Source organism: Anneissia japonica, unplaced genomic scaffold, assembly GCF_011630105.1.
Source record: "Anneissia japonica isolate Jap-2015-1 unplaced genomic scaffold, ASM1163010v1 scaffold11402_len470986_cov188, whole genome shotgun sequence".
Taxonomy (NCBI): Eukaryota; Metazoa; Echinodermata; class Crinoidea; order Comatulida; family Comatulidae; genus Anneissia; species Anneissia japonica.
Genome location: NW_022754099.1, coordinates 181,908 through 203,128, shown reverse-complemented (window position 1 = coordinate 203,128; position 21,221 = coordinate 181,908). Strand labels below are relative to the sequence as shown.

General features: G+C 31.6%; 1 protein-coding gene across 2 annotated transcripts in view; it reads right to left on the bottom strand.

Annotated features, from left to right (window-relative positions):
* The window catches only part of LOC117123095 (neutral alpha-glucosidase AB-like), a 73,578-nt gene that overhangs the window by 9,395 nt on the left and 42,962 nt on the right, over positions 1-21,221 (bottom strand). For both annotated transcript variants that reach the window (XM_033268920.1, XM_033268921.1), the window contains 9 exons: positions 21,004-21,100; positions 19,709-19,810; positions 17,113-17,171; positions 16,342-16,526; positions 14,181-14,245; positions 11,598-11,674; positions 10,042-10,116; positions 7,554-7,667; positions 7,133-7,242 (listed from right to left, as the gene is read on the bottom strand). In XM_033268920.1, coding sequence (XP_033124811.1) covers positions 7,133-7,242; positions 7,554-7,667; positions 10,042-10,116; positions 11,598-11,674; positions 14,181-14,245; positions 16,342-16,526; positions 17,113-17,171; positions 19,709-19,810; positions 21,004-21,100 — 884 coding nt within the window. The remainder of the gene's footprint in view (positions 1-7,132; positions 7,243-7,553; positions 7,668-10,041; positions 10,117-11,597; positions 11,675-14,180; positions 14,246-16,341; positions 16,527-17,112; positions 17,172-19,708; positions 19,811-21,003; positions 21,101-21,221) is intronic.

Sequence of the window (21,221 nt, the reverse complement as noted above, 5' to 3'; positions counted from 1 at the left end):
TCAAGTGCAGTAGTAATTTAGTGGCCAAATATTTTGACTCAGACTTTGGCCCCTTCAGAGAGATCAAGTGTCAAATAATCAGACGATAGAAAGCAAATTTATTTATATTTGGATCACAAGCAAAGACAAATTATTATTTTACAGGAAAAATATGATTACATTTAAAACAAGGTACACTTGTTGTCTCTGAATTTATTGTTTTAAAGATTTTATAATCTTTCAGAGAAAAACATAACCTAATATGTTTACAGGAAATTATGTTCGTCAGAAAAAGCGACACTGAGGAGACATTTGGTGGGACTACTAGGAGAGGGGCGACTAATAAGTATGATCCCTACAAGGGGTCAATAAGGTGAGAGATGCCAATGAGGGGTTTCTTAGGGGAATGATCATCACAGAGAGAAAAATTTGTGAAGAGAGAGATTTTCTAACAGAAAGTCACTAATGTACTACTGTATATATCCTGACAAATAATGAAATCAACATTTTCACCTTCAACAAACACGTCAAATTTTTTCAAAGCAGATTATGTACTTGTAGTAGCAACACATTACAAGTACTTTACACTGTGTGCTCTCCTTGCCTTTAGTAAGGTAAACCATTACATCCTAAGCTATCCCTTCCCCTCAATATTGTCTAAACACAATATCCTGATTATAATTTATCTGCGAGTCGCAGCTTGTGTGTTCCCACATCAACATCTAGGGCTAGTTGATATTAAAATATTATATCTGATGACACACAAACATAAATAAAGCAATATAGAGATGTAGAGCAATATACAAAACCACATAAATTTCACCCTTGGCAATAGCAATTATTTCTTTAATGACAATTCTGCTATCATTTTTTTTGACATATTTAGTAAATCATTCTTTGGCCAAGGTAATTTTTTTCATACAAAGTTTTCCCGAATCAGCAATTTAAAATCAAAATAACAATTTTTGGCATGTTAGCTCACCTGTTTCTGTGAAATATATGAAAAAAAGATATTTATTTGCTTTGATTACATCGCATTCTTTACGACCGACCGTGAAAGAAGAACGGGAAAGGACGTAGCTCCCTTTGTTACTTCTTTTTTCCTTGGCACACATTTACATTTTTTTTTTATTCATCAATAACAATTTTATTTTTATTTTCTCTGCTGCATAGATTCCCATTTACAGAATACCCTTTCCTGCAAATCAAGACAGCAAACCTTATCTAGTGACAGGCTCATTAAACAATCTGACTGTCATAATGACTGCAGATGCAATAAATTAAGTAGGATTAATGACTGACAATTGGAAATACTTCTGTGCCTTAGGTCAACTTAGTGTTATTCAGATTTTTAAAAATTCTTTTTGTGGTTGCAATTTTATTTATTCTGTTATTTTTTGGGTAATTTTTATCTTAATTATTCTGAAATACAATAAACGTACCGATAAATTAAGTAGGATCTAATGACTGAAATTGGAAAGGAGTAGGTAAACTTAGTGCTGATTGTATTAACTTTTAGTTTTGTGAATTTTATTCATTCTGCTTAATTAAATAAAACAGTTTATTTAGTATAAAAAATAAGTTGTTTTCTGTGTTTTTTAATTCATTTTGTTACTTTCCACACCTATTTGTTGTGTGTTGCGGTAGGAAAACTACCGTATGTTTGCATAAATAAATAAATAAATAGTAATTTTTTATTTGTTGTTTTCTGTTTATTGTTTTACTGTCATTTTTTCAATCATTATATATTAAGATGTTTTTTAAGATTAAAGATACTATTATTATACATAATGTCACAATCTTGTTATGGCGCTTGTAGTCGTTGTGGGATGTTGACGCATAATAAGAATTTAAAAAATAACAGAAATTCAACACCAATGTTAACTTGTCATAGTAAATTCATATAAAATTAAAATAATTTGACCATGTTTCCTCAAATCCTAATATAGAATGGAAACATTTAGTTTAGTTATAAATTAGTTACAAGGTCTAATAAATGTGCTCTACTCAAACAAGGCAGTTGAATCTCTTCAAGCCAATGTGAGTACAGTAACCGAGGGCCTACTAGGGGTGGAGCATAAATCCAAATTGATATGAAATTAAAAACATTTAAATGATATGAAATCTAAATAAATCAAATGAACTGTTTGAGTATTGCTCTTTTTTTTTCTAGTACATTTAAATGTTTTCTGTAAATGTTTGTTTTTCATTGTAATGCAATAATTTCAGACTTGTTCTGCCTTTTGTAAAGTGCTTCATACCTGAATAAAATAAAATATAATTAATATTCATTTCAACTTTTAACTCAAATTGATGAAAAATCTAATCTAAATCAATCATACACTAATCTAGAACAAATATAATTAAATTTAATATAAAATAATGAATCACATACTTATGAAAATAATATGACATTGAAAGTGAAAATCCAATTAACAGATTTTTTTTAAATAATACTATCAAACAATCATTTATAAACAGTAGTAGCATAATAGCATAGGGTAAAATGTCCCCATCAAACAAGCATGACTCCATGTCTTCTGACGCTACTTGCCAATCAAAGTTAATGTAGCTTCTAATATTGTGGTCGATAGAAAAACTTTTACCATCCCAAGCCATAAAATCTCTCCCTTCCTCGACACCAAATAGACTTTTACTCAGAAACCCTGACTGTAAATTCCAGGTATTTTTGTTTTAGAACCTCACTGCCTGACTTGTTTGGAATGCTTTTCCACAAATCTATGTAACCACTACTGCACATATCTTTTTCCTACTCCTCAACTCTCATACCTTTTCACAAGTTTCTAAGGTTTTTATTCCACCTACAAAAGTCTTTTGCCATATGCGACTACCAGCAGGTCCCATATTAAGATTTTCTCTTAGTGGTCAGCAGGGCAAGCTTGTGTCATATTGTATTTGTCCTCAACAAGTTTAGCTTGCCCTAACATTTTTTTTTTCTGCAAATCATGAAGTTGAACATTTACAGTGAAGATGTTTTGTACTGAAACAGACCAAAACAAACAAGTAACAATATGATTGGACAACAAATTATCCTTCAGAAGATGCTCCCCTTTGATATTACATTAGGTTATTAACATTTCTTAAGATATTTGTAAAAATAATGGTCATCACACGGACTATTTATAGTATTTTACTCGTCCTTACACAACTTAAGGCGTCTCGAGCAATAGGACGACTGTAAATATGTAATAAGTGGATTTCTCGCACGATTAAAAATTTGACCTCCTAGCGCACACTTTTTTTATTTCTTCTCTGCTATTGTTTAGAAAATATAATCTTAATTGTAATAATTATCGTAAATAGTTTATATTTTATGTGTGTGTGGTAAAAACAATAAAAACATACAAACAAACAAATGCCATCTTCTTAATGTTGGCGGCAGCCTGAGCGAATCATTACAAAACAATTTTTGTAGACATGTTGTCGTATCTTGTCCTCCGTGAAATAATGTACGTTGACGATCATCACATGCAGAGTGTGCGCGGCTTTAGTTACCTGACATACTTTAATTGTTAGACTGCACCCTTCACAATATTTCATATTTAGTAATAATTTGTTAATTATAAAATTGCTAAAAATGTTTAGTTGTTATCAAATGTTTGTTATGCATCTGACAGAGTATTGATGTTGGCCTGTACCCAGTAATCGTACTGCTTTTAAAAAGTTGGTGAAGGATCACCTTTTCTCACACATACTATCTGTTGTTGATTAGCTAACATTTTTCCGATTGTTTTTTTCTTACTATTTCATGTATTTGCTGCATTTTAGCCTTCTTATTTCCCCATATTGAATTTGTAATTAAATTTTTGTCAGTTACCAGTTTATACACCTGGAAGTAAGTCCTTTAATAGGGACTTAGAGGGTTATCCAAATATCTCTATTTCATTTTTCCGACTTCTTTTTTTTTTTTTTTGTACAGTTGAGATATTGAATAAATCAATTCAAATTTTTTTAAAACCCTTAAAAATACTTTCTTTCAATTATTCTTATTTTCATGAAAAAGCTAATTATTAAACAATTATATTTAATTAATTCTACTAAGTGTTAAGGATGTTCAGATGTGATTCAATGTTTCTGGAAAGATGATTCAACCATGATTGACCTAACCATGACCTTTATTATGTGGAAATAATAATAAAAATATCCATATTTTTCAATAAATCATAGTGGCACTGGTTGTGCTATGCTTTCCTATTTTTATTTTTTTGATATTTAATGTTTGTTGTAAACTTGAACTTTCTAAAGTTCCAAAATGGGCGCCATGGCCTACAGCTTTAATATCCGCGCTGGTTCGGACGTCACACTCGCCTATGGTTCAGGAGGTGTAACAAGTCTTTTCAGATAAGGACTATAAACCGTAGGCCCAGTGTACACAATTTGGCTCATGTGTACTTTAAAGAACCCAGTACATCTTTTGAGATGAGTAGGGGGTTACCCCAGTTTACTGGTCCATACAGACCCTGATTCTTGTGATGGGATTTCCACTTGAAAAGTGATTTAGTTCACTGTTTGGCATAACCTTCACACTAGTGCCTAAAGCTGAATAAATAAATAAAAATTCCATCCTGCAAAAATAACCTATATCAAATATATGAGGCACGTTGTGGCAAAATGGCTAAGTTGTAGCAAAAATTGAAATTCAAGTTATTAGTATTTTCAGATACCTGAGTATATGATCTTTAAAATGAGGGGTCATTCATTGAAATTGGACATTTCAAGCCTAAGTTATTGGAAAGTGAAATTACAGCACCCTTAGAGTCAAGATAAACATGATTTTGAGTAATTGCCTTCCAAAGTTATTTGTGCATACATTGTTTAATAGAATTAAACTATCTAAATAACATTAAATAAACGATTTGTTGATCACTTCCAGAACTAATACTTTGGGAATTGATTAATAAGACATTTAACTGTTGATCTATAGTGAAAAAAAAAAATTGGATTTTTAGGCAATTTTTTGAGCTACCATATTTTATAGCTCCTTTACTCAATATTTGTCTGTGCGACAACTTAACCATTTTGATACAACATGCCTCATATGATTACTGTTGCTATAGTTACTACTTAATAATCCATAATCAGTATTTATATTACTATTTTTTTGTCTTAAAAGGATATGTATCTATTTCAATTATGTTAAAATTATAGTATTAAAGTTTAAAATTTTAATTTTATTTTGCTGGAAAAACAATATTATGACACTTATAGCAGTCCTAGTAATTTTTTTTTTATTTTTTTATTTTATGTCTTGATTTACCCATACTATTACACATTCCCTCTTTATTACCTTGTTGGTAATTATAAATCTCTTAAAATAGACTTCTGTGTATCCTGAGGAGATAATACTGAACTCCTATCAATTAAATTCTATCATAAGAGGTTTAAGTAAACGGAGGTTGTAGGTCACTAAAAGTGGTGGAGGTTGAATGGGGGCAGACACTGGTATACATTTAGTTCAGTTCATTTGAGTAATTATCTTATCAAGCTGGGACGAGCAGATTGAATTATATGATACACAGAGTGTGGGTGGGTTTCAAGTTTCTAATCCCTCCAGTACTATATTTGTACTATATTTGTATTACTGATACGGAAACTAGCGTCTGTATCAAGTCTGTGCTCTTCAAACCGCAAATCCTCTGGGGGAAAACTGGGGGAAAAGCAGTTAGTAGGCCATTAATCTAGACCCTGGACAAAGATAAAGTAGATTTCTGATGTTTGTGTGAATCATTTTCCAGGCAGAATTTTGTGTAAGTCCTTCCAGCATTACAAGTCTGCAAACGTGGCAGGGAAATAAAACGCATCCGAGAACTTTGTTTTTTATAAATGAAATATTTGCCATCTATCAACATCACTGATAAAAAATTAACAAGAGAAATCTGATAAAAAATATACATTTTCTATAATAACATCTGTTAATATCAACCAAGGAGGGAAGCTATAACCTGCGGGTGGAGCCGTAGCTCTGACGTTAAGGTGTTTGCCTTCCACTCTAAAGTACCCAAATTCAGTTCTCGTACAAGTTATAAGATTCTCTCTCATGATCCAAAAGATCTCCATTTCTTAAGCCTCATTTGAGATTTAAATTTTATAGAGAACCTTGTGTTGTACAGTATGTATGAAAATCATTTTTATAGGTATTTTGTTGGGTAAACTATAAGTAAAATAAATAGGAAAAACTAAACAAAAAATATGGAATTTATTTCGAATAATCAAAATCACATAATCATTGTTATGTGCTGACCTTTCAACTTTCCATTTACAAAAAAAAACATTAATTGACATCAGACAGGATGACACTACCCACACACAAAACCATAAATCTGTACTTCCTTAATATTTTAAAAATCATTGACAAAAATAATTTCTTTTAATTGAAAAGAACTCAGAATGTAACAAATACGAACATATCCTTGCCAGAAAAATTAATATTTAAATATCTTCTGCGCCAAAGCCTTCAATAAAAAGTATTGCGAATTCCGGAAGAAGATGATCAAGGTCAGATATTATCAAAAAGGCAGTGGCTACTGTTACACCAATTTTAAATGAATTCCTAATCCTGATTGGATGTTAATGTGTGTACAGATTAGATTAGGACACTCAATTGCATCCAATCAGAATTATGAATTCATTTTAAGACTGGTGGATCGACAGCCACAGCCTCAGAAAACATTAAAAATTGACCAATATGTTTTGTTACAAATTCAGGAAAGAAAAGAAGTGGGGGAAGGAGAAATATTTAGGGGTAAGGGATTTGCATGACAAATAAAAGGTTTCAGCACATAAACAAACCAAAAGAAAGCATTATGTACATATGTAAACATAAAGTTAATAAATGGTAAATTGCGAAGAGCCAAAATATATTTACCAACAAGTCTAAATCCACAACCATACCTACTAGATACAGGATGTGGAGGCTGTTTGATAAATTTATGGATGCAAGATACTAGCCAATAAAAAAGAAAATCAAAGGAAATTTATACAGGAATTCATAGGCAATTCTCAGCAATGAAAGTTTCCACCTCTTTAATGAAGGATGTACCTCTATGTCAATGGGTTCAATGGGTCAATGTTGGATTATCAAATACATCACATTTTGCACTGTGATATTGTGAAGTGAGAAAAAGGTACTTACTTAGAGGTCAATTTATTATCCTGATATGTGAAGCTACGATACAAGAATTGATTCTGCTTGTAGTCAAATGAATGGCCATCATCAATGTACAGCTCCCCCTTGGCGGAATACTACAGGAAAAATTAGTGCGTCGTACATCAATCAAATTTGAACAATTGAAATTATCCAGAAATATTTCAAACTTGTTGATGAAGCTGTACAAGTTTATCAAGGATTTATTGTAAACAGTTAATTCACCAAGTGGAGCTGCAGCTTGGTGATTAAAGGTTGGCCTTCCAATCTTTAAAGTTTGCATAAATACATAAATAAATTTAAAAGTTAAACGAATATACACAAAGTTGATAGAATTACTTTTAATGACAATATTAAAAGCAGCACATGTTTAAATATTCTAATATTTAGATATACACTATCTTTTTACCTGGGCGTCAAGTGCAACCACCAGGGTATATGGATCGTCGACGCCGAGCGCTGAACAACGTCTTACACGTTCTTTCTTAGGAACTATACTGCCACCAAGCTGATAAACTGGAATCTGCGTGAAAACAAACAGTAATTAAATTAAATGCTCAAAATATGACCTTTAGAAACATGAAACTTGTTTGAATTTTTTTTTATTATTGTATTTAAATATATTTTTTTAAATTGTACTTCTCTTGAATGGAAAATAATTGCAATTCCAAGCCCAATCGAGAGTGTTTCTCATCAACATTTGCATGACATTAAAATTCTCAATTTGATTTTTTTTCATTGTATCCCACACAAATAAATTCAATACAATACAATACAATACATCTTTATTCATCCCACGTAGGGCAATTCAATAAAAAAGGTCTGGATTACAAGCTAAAAAGATTTTAAAACATTTTTTTAAAAAAAGCATTACGTCATTAAATACAATAAAATTCAAAGGAATTTGGATTACAAGCGTAAAATACATTACATCTTTAATACAATACAATGAGAACAGGACTTAAGTATCATAATGAGGTTGTAAGTTTCAGTTCTTACAATGTGAACATAAGACAACACCAACATGAGACTGTTGTGAGAAATGTTTAAAAATGATACCACTGTTGAAGCAATTCCTTTAAAAAGCAGAAATTGTAATATCATCATAATTTAATTTCTTTTGGGATTGCCTTGCTGTATAATACACACCATCATTTTTTAATAATACTAAACCACTAGTCATACACTCAAAAAGTTCATGTTACTGGTTCAACATTTTTTGGCAAGATTCAAGATTTTACACAAAAAAATCTAAACTTTTTACGTTATTAGATGCCTGAAAGTCTACTTAGCAAAGGCCAGCTGCATGCTGTAGTTGTATGTAGCTGAATAAATTGATTAATGATGAAGCAGTGTAAACTACAGTGGCATATTCAGATTTAGAGAGAAATTGTGACTACTGTTTGTTGAAAAGGTCAGGTTATGAAATATACTATCAAAAACATTTGTGCACTTTAATGGCAGTGGCAAACTTTGAAAGAACCCCTAAAATATTTACAAATAATTACAGGATGTCAAATAAGAAAAACTACAAAATGTTATCCCATGTTAAACTTTAATAAACTTTACCATCTCTGTCTGAATGTATTAAATGTTACCCTTTCTCCCTAAACAATACTAAATACTAAAGTTTAACCTTCTCTCTCTCTCTCTCTCTCTCTTCCTTCCTAAACAATACTAAGTTGAGACTCTGTTTATACCTTGTTTCGTGAACTTATTATTTTAAAGATCATCAGAAGGCTGGAAAAAGAATAACAATAAATTTGTTTTCTTTATTTTAGCAAATAATTTTTCCAAAAACATCCGTATAGAGGAGAAAATAAACATACGCTTTTATTGGTGAATGTAAATAGTGTAGTATATGGGATGGTTAATTGCTTTATATAATTAGGAAGAAACATACATATCTTATTTTTGGAGATTTCAAGGCAGCGGCGAAAATAATTAAAATAAAGAAAAACATTTTTCTGAAATTTCATTTCTTCGTGGCCGCCTGTGCACTAAAAATTTTATTTTATTATCATTATTGACGGGCGAGTGAAGAATTCAATACTCTACCAGTTTAATGATATAGGTAACATAAAATTCTTGGCAAAACTACAGTATTGATGGTCAGCCAAAAACATTACATTTGACGGTACATTAAACTTCACAGAAAATAATGTTTAAAGAATGAGTAACAAAGACATAAGAAGACAATTACTGTTTGTAAATTTAAAAAAAAAAAGTATGGCACATGCATAGAGAAAGTAAAAGTAAACTAGATCAAATACAAATTATGAAAATTTGATGGACAAGGGCAGAATCCATGAACTGTTTTATGTATTTTGAGGCAGAGAGACGCCGAAGGGCACCAGACGGCCGATGTGGAGAAATCATAGAGAGATACGGAGAGGTTGACTGCCAACTAATGCTTGTACAGTACTGTATTATTGTTTAGAAACAATGCAAGTCATATTTGTACATGTGCTGCCTTCCTAGTCTGAAGTGTATAAAAGAACTTTTGGCTTATGTACATCTAATCTGAAGGCTGTTAATGTAGTTTACTCCTCCATCCTTCCTTTGCTTCTTTGTTCGTTCATTCCTTCCTTCAATCCATCAATCCATTCTTCTTTCCACCAATCTATCAATCAACTTAACCATCCACCACCTATATAGTTATTTATTTATATTTATTTATTCAGATATTAAAAAAAAAAAAAATACCAGAGCTATAGCCCAAATTCTGACACTGTATTATTACTAAAAATTTTGAAATGAATAAAACAGTTAAGATGAAGAATGGTAAAGGTTGAAATTCACATGTATGGATTGAACTTATAACATCAAGATTGGAAGATGAGCCCTGTACTAGGAATGCCACAACTTTACTTCAAGTCCATGCTTTTCATACATACCTTTTCCAGTGTAACTGATATTGAGATAGACTTAGTTCCAGTATATGATTTGTAAGTCTGAACATCGTACCAGATCTTTTAATAGAAAAAAAAATTATCAAGTTCATCAATAACTTCAATATTAAGAATATTCTCAGATACAGTAGTTATAAACCTGACTATAATATTCTAATTAGTCATGTGCTGGTATTATATATTGTACTATTGGTCTAAGGCCATATTACTCTGAAACACCTGGATGGAGACTGTATTTGTAACACCGAGTGCTATACGCTAGAGCAAGCTAAGTGATTAAACAGTATGACCGGAAATTGTATTTGGAACACCGAGTGCTATACGCTAGAGCAAGCTAAGTGATTAAACAGTATGACTGGAGACTGTATTTGGAACACCAAGTGCCACACGCTAGAGCAAGCTAAGTGATTGACCGGAGACTTGGTTGGAACACTGAGTGCTATACGCTAGCGCAAGCTACATGATTGACTGGAGACTGTATTTGGAACACCGAGTGCTACTGTATACGCTAGAGCAAGCTAAGTGATTAAACAGTATGACAAGGGCGCAGCTAGCCTTATCACAGCACAGGTTTGAATTTAGTTGCTGGGCCCAAGTAAACAAAATTAAGACCAGTCAAGGGTTATTCCCTAAGACTAGAAATTGCAAATTGCAAGTGAAGTGCTGCGAAGTACAACTGCATATAAATGTTCTTCGAACAAAATTATTTATGCGAGTCAAGTGAAAATAATGAATAATAAAAATATAACAAATAATATGAGACACGTACGACCCATTGTCTATATTAGAACACTGACAAGCTGACGTAGAAACATTGTAAAAACGAGCACTGGTACCGTGTATGCCAGTCTACAACAAGCGTCGCCTAAATGTAATAATTAGCATGTTGAAATAGGCTAGTAAATAAGTTTAACTGGGTTCGTAAATAATATTGGCCTCAAAATATTGTGGCTGAGACATGGGCAGATTAAACGTAGAAATAGGAAACCTAGAAATATAGTAAAAACGCTGAATAGTAATACTCGAGCGTCGCCACATGCGTCACCTAAAGTAATTGATTTTACCCGGCAGAACGAAAGAAGGAAACTCCGCTTTTCACTCGCCTTAGGCCCTTGTTTTTTGACAAACAATGACCTTTCAGAGGTCAAATTGCTGTCAAAAATATGAATTGGCTGCTTCGCAGCAATTACTTTATCTAGTTTACATTACCTAGATAAAAATTTAATCATAAAAATAAATAAATATAATATATCTATAAAAACTGTACATTATATATGATTGTATTTGTTAATGTTGATTAATACAATTTATGCAAAATTTAACACATTATACAAACAATACATTCCAAAGAAAAGGTTTACATGATAAAGTTAAATATATTTATAACGGATGAACGATGCGTCATTCCACACCTCAATAAATCCATTACAAATGGCACTAGATTGGCTTGCAGCCCATTCCATTTTCATAGCATATAATCCCAAGAGTGCCTATTCTTATTTGTGTGAGTAAATACTAAAATAAAATTATGTGAATCTTACAGAATCTTTGCCTGGAAAATATACATTAACAGCTGTTGCTCCTTTAGAGGTGACTGGGTGAACTAATAGAGACTTGCCTAACAGGAAAGAATAAGACAAAAAACAATGAGAATATTATTAATGCATGTATTAAGAATTACAAGTATATAAAGAATTGTCTGCTAAGTCACTCAAAATTAAATTTAAAGCCAAATTTTAAATTGTTCATAATTATAATCATTATAAAATGAAAAAATGTGAAGTATTAGTATTCGTTTGGTGCACTGCCAGTGTAGGGAACCTGAATTTAGGTAAAAATTTATCACGGTTAAAAATGTACCTTTCCAAAATGTCAATCAAACTTAACAACTGACCACTTAGAACATGGCCCGAAAAATGCACATACCCTACGAACACATGTGTTGCTCCAAATATGCACATGCTTGTGTATGTTAAAACTATCATTTTGTGGGAACTTTCCAACAATAACGGAGGGGCGAGGCTTAGCGAAAAAGTTACTATTTTATTACTGTAAAATAATAACAATTCCCTGTAAAAAATATTTATTCATCCATTTCTATCTTTCATATGCTCAGGTTATTTTACATTACGGAATGTTACAATATGAAACAATTGTATAATATATTTACAAAATGTTCACCCACAAATAATTATATTAAAATATGGACCCCTGTATGAAGTACATCTACTTCATTACTTAATTTTAACTAATTATGTAACGCATACAAAATGAGTTTGTATTGTTTTTGTTGTTTTGTCCTGGTGTGAATCATTTTCCCTTATACAAATGTTAAGGTGTTTGTGTTCGTCTTTTTTCAAATGTATGTTTTGGTGTAATCTTCCTTTTTGGTGTTTTTCTTTTTTTTGTGATGTTGATTTTGTTTTGTTTTTTACACTGTGAGCTTTTCCCGTTTTTCTCTCTGTGTTTTAAGGTTCTTCCTCCAGTTGCATATCAATAATTTTATATCTTTAAATAATATTGTAATTTTGTAAATTTACCTGCAATTCATATATGTTTTACTGCAATGACTTTTGATAATAAAAACAGAATGAATAAATAAAATTATAGTAAGGGGTCAATATTTTAAATTGGGGTCAATAATTTATAATAAAATAAGGACCAAGGTCAATATTGTACTGTAAAGCACTCTTCAATCAAATTTGTATGCCCATATATGTTGTATATCCATATATGGTCATATCTGCCTACATATGGTTTTGATGTGATATTTATAGGCATTCTGACATATTTATGTCAAATAAACTTTGAGTGTGTGGATAGGGCTTAAAACATTAACTGTCCACTGTAAGTTTGAGTTATTTTCTAGGATATTTCATAGCTTAATTGAATGATAATATATTTCTCAGGTAACTTCTTTGCTTTAAATATCCAATTTCTATTCTTCTTAACTGCATCAGGCATTTTTTTTTTGTAAATGGAAATGTGCGCTATAAAAACCTCATTTTTTTTATTATTATATTTATGTATTTATTAAGATGTTCTGCGGTGCATTCATAGCCATGTCTCCCCAGGATGTTCAGTACATGATAAGCAATGTTGCACCACAGTGTATTGTGGGATGGCTTGTTTAGAGTCTGTATGTTAACGACATAATTCAAAGAACCTTTTCAATGACCTACTTACAAACACAGAACTACTTTCATAATTTATTATGGGGTATTATTTACAATATGGTGACTGTACATATCAGGTATCAATACTTTTTGATACTTAAGAAAGTTTAATATTTTCAAATGAAATAATTCATATTTGTAAATAGGTAAACCAACTACAAAAACTATACAAATCATTACACAATAATTATTCATTCATTCAGCATTTATATTTCAGAATTTCATTTCCCTAGTACAAAACAAATAAACAATAATAAACATAAAGTGACTATTACTGTACAAAGAAAATTACCTACACTCGGGCTTGCTCTTATGTTATTTTTAAAAAAAATAGAGTAGGGGCTATATGCCCTCCCCAAAAAAGCTTGTGCCCCACTCCTTGCTCCCACTGGAAATGTTTGAAACAAGGAAATCAAACTAAAGTAGTTCCCCTAACTTAAAACCCCTAGATATGCCAGTGTAGGTATATGGTTGCTTTGGTTTCTTGACTGATAAGCTACTAACAGGAAGCTTATGATTTATCGACAAAATGTTGTTGGGAAAACGCGGAAGCCGGCCAATCACCTTTGAGTACTGATATCTTAATATGACAAGTGAGAGAAAGATTGAAGTTGTCTCAGTTGGCAAGATGATTCAGCAAAAGACAAGAATTAATCCCTTCTTAGGGACTATCTACTACATTCTTAACAGTACAAAACATACGCTTTAGGGGAGGGTGCTGACAGTGTAGGCATATTGGTACTATGTTATACATAAAATTGTAATTGCAAAATTACAAAAATCATCATTATATTCTGGACTCCGTAAAGGGGAGGGAGGTAATAGGAAAGAGTATGTTTTGTATACTTGTGAAACTAACGAAAATAATGGACGACCCTTTAACAGACAAAACTATTCAGTATCTTGACTGACATTAATTTTATGAACTGTTAAAAATCATGGACTTACCTATCATGTACTCATCCTCAGTCTTAAATGTGTTGGTGTCTGTAGGGAATTGTGCCCACAGCGGTCTGTAAAATAAAGGAAGTGATATCAAATAATTCTTTTCTTTGAGTGGAGTTGAATAGCTTGGTGGTTAAGATGCTTGCCTTCCAATCCCAGGGGTTCAATTCCTGTCAGTGTTGCAGGATTTTTTCTCCGACCAAAACAACTCCACTCCCTAAATCTCATATAGAGATTTAGTTTGTGTAAAGCATCGTGTGTATATGTTTGTCTTATGTAAGGGATTGTCACCTTCAAGTAGGATAGTGATATATTCGCTATTGACAATCCTTGGCACATGTATTGTGTGCCTAAATAAATAATAAAAATAAAATAAAATAAATAAATAAATTTTTCATATTTGTTAACATAGATGTGAAAGGGCTCTGATTTCCATGAATTAACAATAATGGTTGCTTATAGAGTGCATACTGTGAAGAGCTGTATGCGCTATGTAGTACTATAATGAATATGTATGTATATATACATACATATTCATTATAGTACTTATATTATTAGTAAATGAATCTCATATTAAAAAATAAAGATATTTTTCTGTACAAACCACAAGTATATACAACTGGTAATTCAATGCTACAGACAAAAAATATGCATAATACACTTTGGAAAATTGATACTACAAATTAAAATATCAATCACTTTATAATTGTTTCAATACAGTCATATATATTCACGTGACATTTAAACATTTAGAAATTCTAGGTTTATAAATCATCATAAAATCATCAGCAATATCAACATATACAAAAAGATTATTATTAAAATAACAAGTAAGATAGGGAAGTGCTACTGGGTGGCAGGCTCTGCACACTGACATACAGTATCATTATATACATCCATCTTGTTTGTAATAACAGACCCAATAGTTTAATAATCTTTTTTAACATGTCAAAGAGTTGATGATCATATTATATTTAACACATCATCCACACACATATAAAATTGCTAGACTTTTGTAAAGGCAGCTGCTTTCTTGACAGACCTCCTGGGAAATGTAATTTAATATAATATTTTAGGAGAAACAGAAAAAAAAATTCCAGTTCCTAAGTTTCCTTCCTCGTCTGTAATCTTATTAATCATCATTCATGCTTTCAGTTTTTTAAATACACCTCAAAAATGTGCATGTTTATATGTAGTACATATCACACATATGTCTAAGTTGTACTGAGCTATGTAAAGTAGAGAGAAACACACATTCTATTTCCTAAAATCTGATTAATAACAACTCCTTTCATTATTTATTATATCTCAGGAGTTTTGAATATTTGTATGTAGTGTATAATAAATATATTATTTTGCAGAAAACTAAGCAGTTCTGCTCTTTAATTTAAAAAATTATTATTACGAAAATAAAGAAAAAATATTTGGGGCCACAGAAAGGTGGTCTATAATTAGCGGCGATCTTTACTTTAATTAGACCTGTATTTGAAGTTGTATAGAGACTTGTAGTATAGTAGCACACATGTAGGTGGAGTAGATTATTCTTTTAGATATATTATAGTGTTTATAATTTTTATTACCAAAGCTCCCATAGAGTACCACTGGAGGTCCTCAGTTGATGGATTTATAAAGTGCAAAAAAAAAAATTGGATGTTTTGTTTTGTCTACCCTCTTTATATTGAATGTTCTGCTAGTACCAAAAGGTTATAGGCCTATCACAATATTTTAGTTATTTATTAGACTTGTTAATATCAGCCAGCCTTCTGGAATAAGCTGGAAGGGTCATCCCTTTACATTCAATAACAAAATTCTACAGACTAGGATGGCCCCTCTTAATAATAAATCTATCGTAGATGGAAAAACACTTTTAAATACTAATGATGAGGAAACAGAATGGGATTGGCATAGAGTAGAAAAAAGAGCAACAGAGGTCAAGAGGGAAAGTAATGGAGGTTCCCGGAGTGCCAATCAAACTTTAAAAAATGACCAATCAAAACACTGCTAAGATTTACATGCGTGTACCTCAAACGCATGTTTGTCCCAAAAATGCATGTGTTTATGTATGTTTACACGTCTTTTTTTTTAAGGACATTAGTAACAGCATCCAAGGGGTGGCCTTAGAAGAAAGATCTATTATATCTTATTCCTTAAGGATAAAGCTTACCTCATTACAAGTGCTCCATTCAGTGATGATATATAGAACTGCGTGTACCAAAACGGTAGTAGAGCATAACGTTGACGAATAGCGCTTCTGATTACAGCCATGTTGTTAGCTGGTTGTAGCCATGGTTCTCGGCGTTTGGTGTCCAAATGAGCGTGTGCCCTGAAGAAGGGTTGATACGCTGCGGCCTATAAAATTAATAAATGGTGATGGTGATCATTTAATACTTTTAAGTAGCAGAATTAATTTAGGGTTAGCATTTATTCTCCTATGCCAGGTAAAATGTAAACATCATGACTACTGCATCCTGTGATTGGCTGTGTCATAATTTTTATAGCCAGTGGTTTATCAAGGGGGTGCGCACCCCCCCAGTCTCCCTCCATTGAAAATGTTTGAAGCAAAATAATTATGCACATGTAGTTAAAAATCACCTTATTTTTCAACCTAGTGCCCTTCCGTTAATCATCAATCCCCATCAGCCCCCCACTTCAAAACTCCTAAATATGCCACTGTTTATAGCTTCATTTAATTCAAGAAGCACTCACTTATCATAAGTGTAATAATGAAGTATGATAAAAAGCCACACAAACCCCTGACTGACCTTGTAAAGAAACACAATGGGCTCCTCTTTTTCTTCATAAATTTTATTGTCATTTGTATATGAGGACTTTATATAGCTAATTGGCATTAATTTACTTACTCCAAGATAATTGTTTCTGTTTAAGAATTTTTATTTAACTCTTTTTTATAAAATAAAACGATCTCAGGCCATACCTGATACCATCTGGTTAATAGTTCAGGTTCAGGATTTTTAAAGAAACCACCAACATCAGCTAAAAAGAAAAAAAAAAACGTACAATTTAATCAAAATAAACAAGATCTTGAAAGGTTGATTATATGCTGGCTTCAATCTTGATAGAGATAAACTTTTGTACAGAAATTCTAGTGAAGAAAATCAGACAAAATATAACCGGGAAGCATGTAATTCCCGCTAGATATCAGCCGGATATTGATTGATGTACATTCATGGGTTTATTTTCGTGGCAGTGCCAACTTCATTATTAAATAAAACTGTTTCCAGGTGTGTTGATAATACTTTCTCTTGTTCTATGTGCAACCCATTGTACTTGCTGTTCTAGCAGATGATCTCGCCTCCCTCTGGAGATTTTATCAAACATGGATTTGATAAAGCTGGAATTAAGCTCAATTTTGAATAAGTCCCTGCGTATTCACTAGAGATTTTGAATGACAATTTCTGTTATCAGCTTAACCATCAACCTAACACACTGATATTCCCTGCACTCAACTAGATAAATGTTGGACAGTAAGATAAGCGAGATTCATAAGATATGTAAGGTTTAAAGGGAAGGTTGTAATATAGGTGAAGTTATATTCAATTCAATTCAATATTTTTTTTCAACCAATTGTAAACAAATAGGCATTTTTAAAAGGTCAAAACATAAGAATAATCCACGAGATACTAACAGTAATGGTATATCCTTTCATTGACCCTCTAATTTATGAACAGCAATCAGGATTCCAACCAAAATTCTCAACTACTTCCGCTCTGTTAAAACATTACTGAAGACTGGATTGACGCGATTGATAAAGGTAATCTTACAGGATTAGTAATGTTAGATCTCAAAAAAGCTTTCGACACTGTTGACCATGATCGTTTAATTAATAAGCTACACAACTTTAATCTTCATCCACATGTAATAAAATGATTTAAAAATTTTCTGCAAAACCGAACACACGTAACTAAAATAAACGGAGTGACTTCTGAACGCTGCCGTAGCACTTGCAGGATACCACAAGGTTCAATTCTTGGACCATTAATATTTATACTTTACATAAACGACCTCCCAAACTGTGTTTCTAATTGCAAAACAAGTATTTACGCAGATGATATAGTAATCCATTGTACTGCGAAGAATGTTAATGATATAGCAATTAAATCAAATTCTGATCTAATAAATGTTAAAAACTGGCTAACAAAAAACAAATTAACTTTGAATGCCAACAAAACTGAATATATGATTATAGGTACTCATCAAAAATTAGCAAAAATAAATTACTCAAATCTAAATATAAACATCAATGGTATAAACATAAAGAGTGTTGATCACTGTAAACACCTTGGGGTAATCATAGATAAAAATCTAACTTGGAATAAACAAATTGATAATGTAATAAACAAAGTTCTTCCTGGATTATACTACCTTAGGAAAAGTAATTATATCTTTCCCCCAAACATACACTCAATGCTATACAAGTCAATAATTGCACCACATTTTAATTATGGCAATGTTGTGTGGGGGCGATGCATTCAAACTCTACAAAATAAAATTCAAATATTACAAAATAGGGCTGCTAAAATTATTACAAAGATATGATTCAAGCTCAGAAGCTGGTGTTTTTGTTTTTTGATATAATTTTATGCACAATGTATATCTCTGTTGGATTTTAGTGAAATAAAATAAATAAAAATAATCAACGTCATTCATCATCACCAACATCATCCTTATTACTGTCTCTTATACACATCTAGATGTGTATAAGAGACAGAAGATAATACAGTAATTGTTTTATTTTGGTTTCTTTTACTTCCTTATTTCTGTTTGTCTTGTAATTGTTTTTGTAAATTTAAATTTTGTTATTATGTACTTCAGAAACAGCCTTGTGAAAAACACATTTAATTTGTGATCAAGTTTTCCGTTTTCAAATAAAGTCATTGTTATTATTATTATTATATACAGCATATGAAAATGAAAATATTAAGGGGCAGATCCTGGGGTGGGGAAAAAGGGGTTAGGGTCCCTCAAGAAAGAGCAAAAAATTGAAGAAAATAAAAGAGAAAGGGAAAATGATATTCCAAAACAGACTGATTTATATTTCATGTACAAGTGTCTATTGTCTGTTTCAAAACAAATATCTCAAACACTACACTAATATTGATGAATGCAGGTAATTTTTACTATCAGGAAAAAATTAATGATTTGAAGAACATTATAATTTTTTGTCATAAACAAGTATAAATGGCTAGTAAATTTAATCAAATAAACACTTAATTAGTCAAGTGGGTAACCATTGCTCCAAACAGAATATTACATAATGTACTAAAGATTTAAAAACCTAAAAACATATTTTATAAAAATTGTAATATTATAAATATAAACTTTGAAAAAATAAGAACAAGCTGTTTGATTTTATGAGTCAATCATTGAAAAAAAAGGGAAAACAATATGCCATTGATTAAAAATAAGCAAAGTACATTGGGAAGTCATGAGTTAAGGTTAAGCCTTAAATAAAGTGAAACTGTATATATTATTAACCAGAGAATACAATAGGCTATAGAATTCGCACATACCTCCTACAAACGGAAGGCCAGCAACACTGATTGAGAGTAGCATTGGGATGCTGGCCTGCAAGTGATCCCAATCAGCCATGTTGTCACCTGTCCAAATCGCACCTGGGGAAGGTGTTAAGTGGGGAAAGTATATGAGTTAACAATAATCAGAGTTATGTAGTAGATGTGAAAGGTGCTTTTGAAGTCACTTGCATTTTGTTAGTTGCTAAAACTGTAGGTATACTCCTTACTGAAATGTAATTTTTTTCTAATATCAACAAAAAACAAATTATCACCCCTCAAACATCACTATTGCCTTCATCACTCATCTTGATCACCACTATGTACAACACCAGCATCTACATCATCCTCCTCCTCATCATTATCATCATCAATATTAATTAACATCCCAATAAATTTCACCACTATCATCCTCATCCTTCCAGTCACTGTCAAAAAATCCATCGTTATTTTTTGTTCCACCTGGAAATGCTTTTGTTTGTCGTCTTACTAAGTTGTATGGCATTTCCAATTCAAATTCATTTATTGATATTTTTTTTGTGATAGTATTTATTGTCATAAAAATAATATTGTTACATATATATGCACTTTTTGGTTTTATTTTCATTTAATATTATATTATTATTATTTTTATTATTAATTTTTTTGGTGTTTTTGTTTTTTGATATAATTTTATGCACAATGTATATCTCTGTTGGATTTTAGTGAAATAAAATAAATAAAAATAATCAACGTCATTCATCATCACCAACATCATCCTTATTATTGTCATCATCATCACTTTAGAGTACTACAGTTTTACATCACGATACCACGTGAAACTACTCCGTTGTTATCGTTGCAAAATGCGTTCAACACGACGCCACTTTCGCCACTACCAAACCATTGATCCCAATTTCTAACATAACTATTAAGATGTTGTATCTTACTTTTTCTTTGTAAATTTTAATTGATGATTAAATGCATGTTCGATAACTAATATAATGTGAGCTTTTTGTGTTTCTAGTACATTTTGATGGTCAATTATTAGATTTTAAAATGCCTATTCCAGAAAGCCTTTGCAGTCATTCAGGCGTAATGAACGGTAACCTACGTCTGTTGACAACAGAAAGAGCAACCTGGCATCGTGACGACACGACTGTGGTACTCTATTAAACTAGACATTAACTGCTCACACGAGTATGAACAGAGCTTTAAAAATACAATTATGGTCACATGACATAAATTTGTTACATACAATTTGATAGTGTGGACATAACTTAAAAATTACAAATATACTATGAATGTTGTCTTACCATAACGTTGAGAACCGGCAAAGAATGCTCTTGATAAAACAAATGGCCGCTCCTTTCCTCCGGATCGTTTAATCTGACCTTCGGCTGTTGCCATTTGCTGGCATTGGGAAAACAAAAAATAAAAAGTATCTTAAAATAATCATAGCATGCTTGAAAAATGTACATGCATCTGAAGATACCAAACTGGTGGTAGTGAAGATTAAAAATAATAATAAACT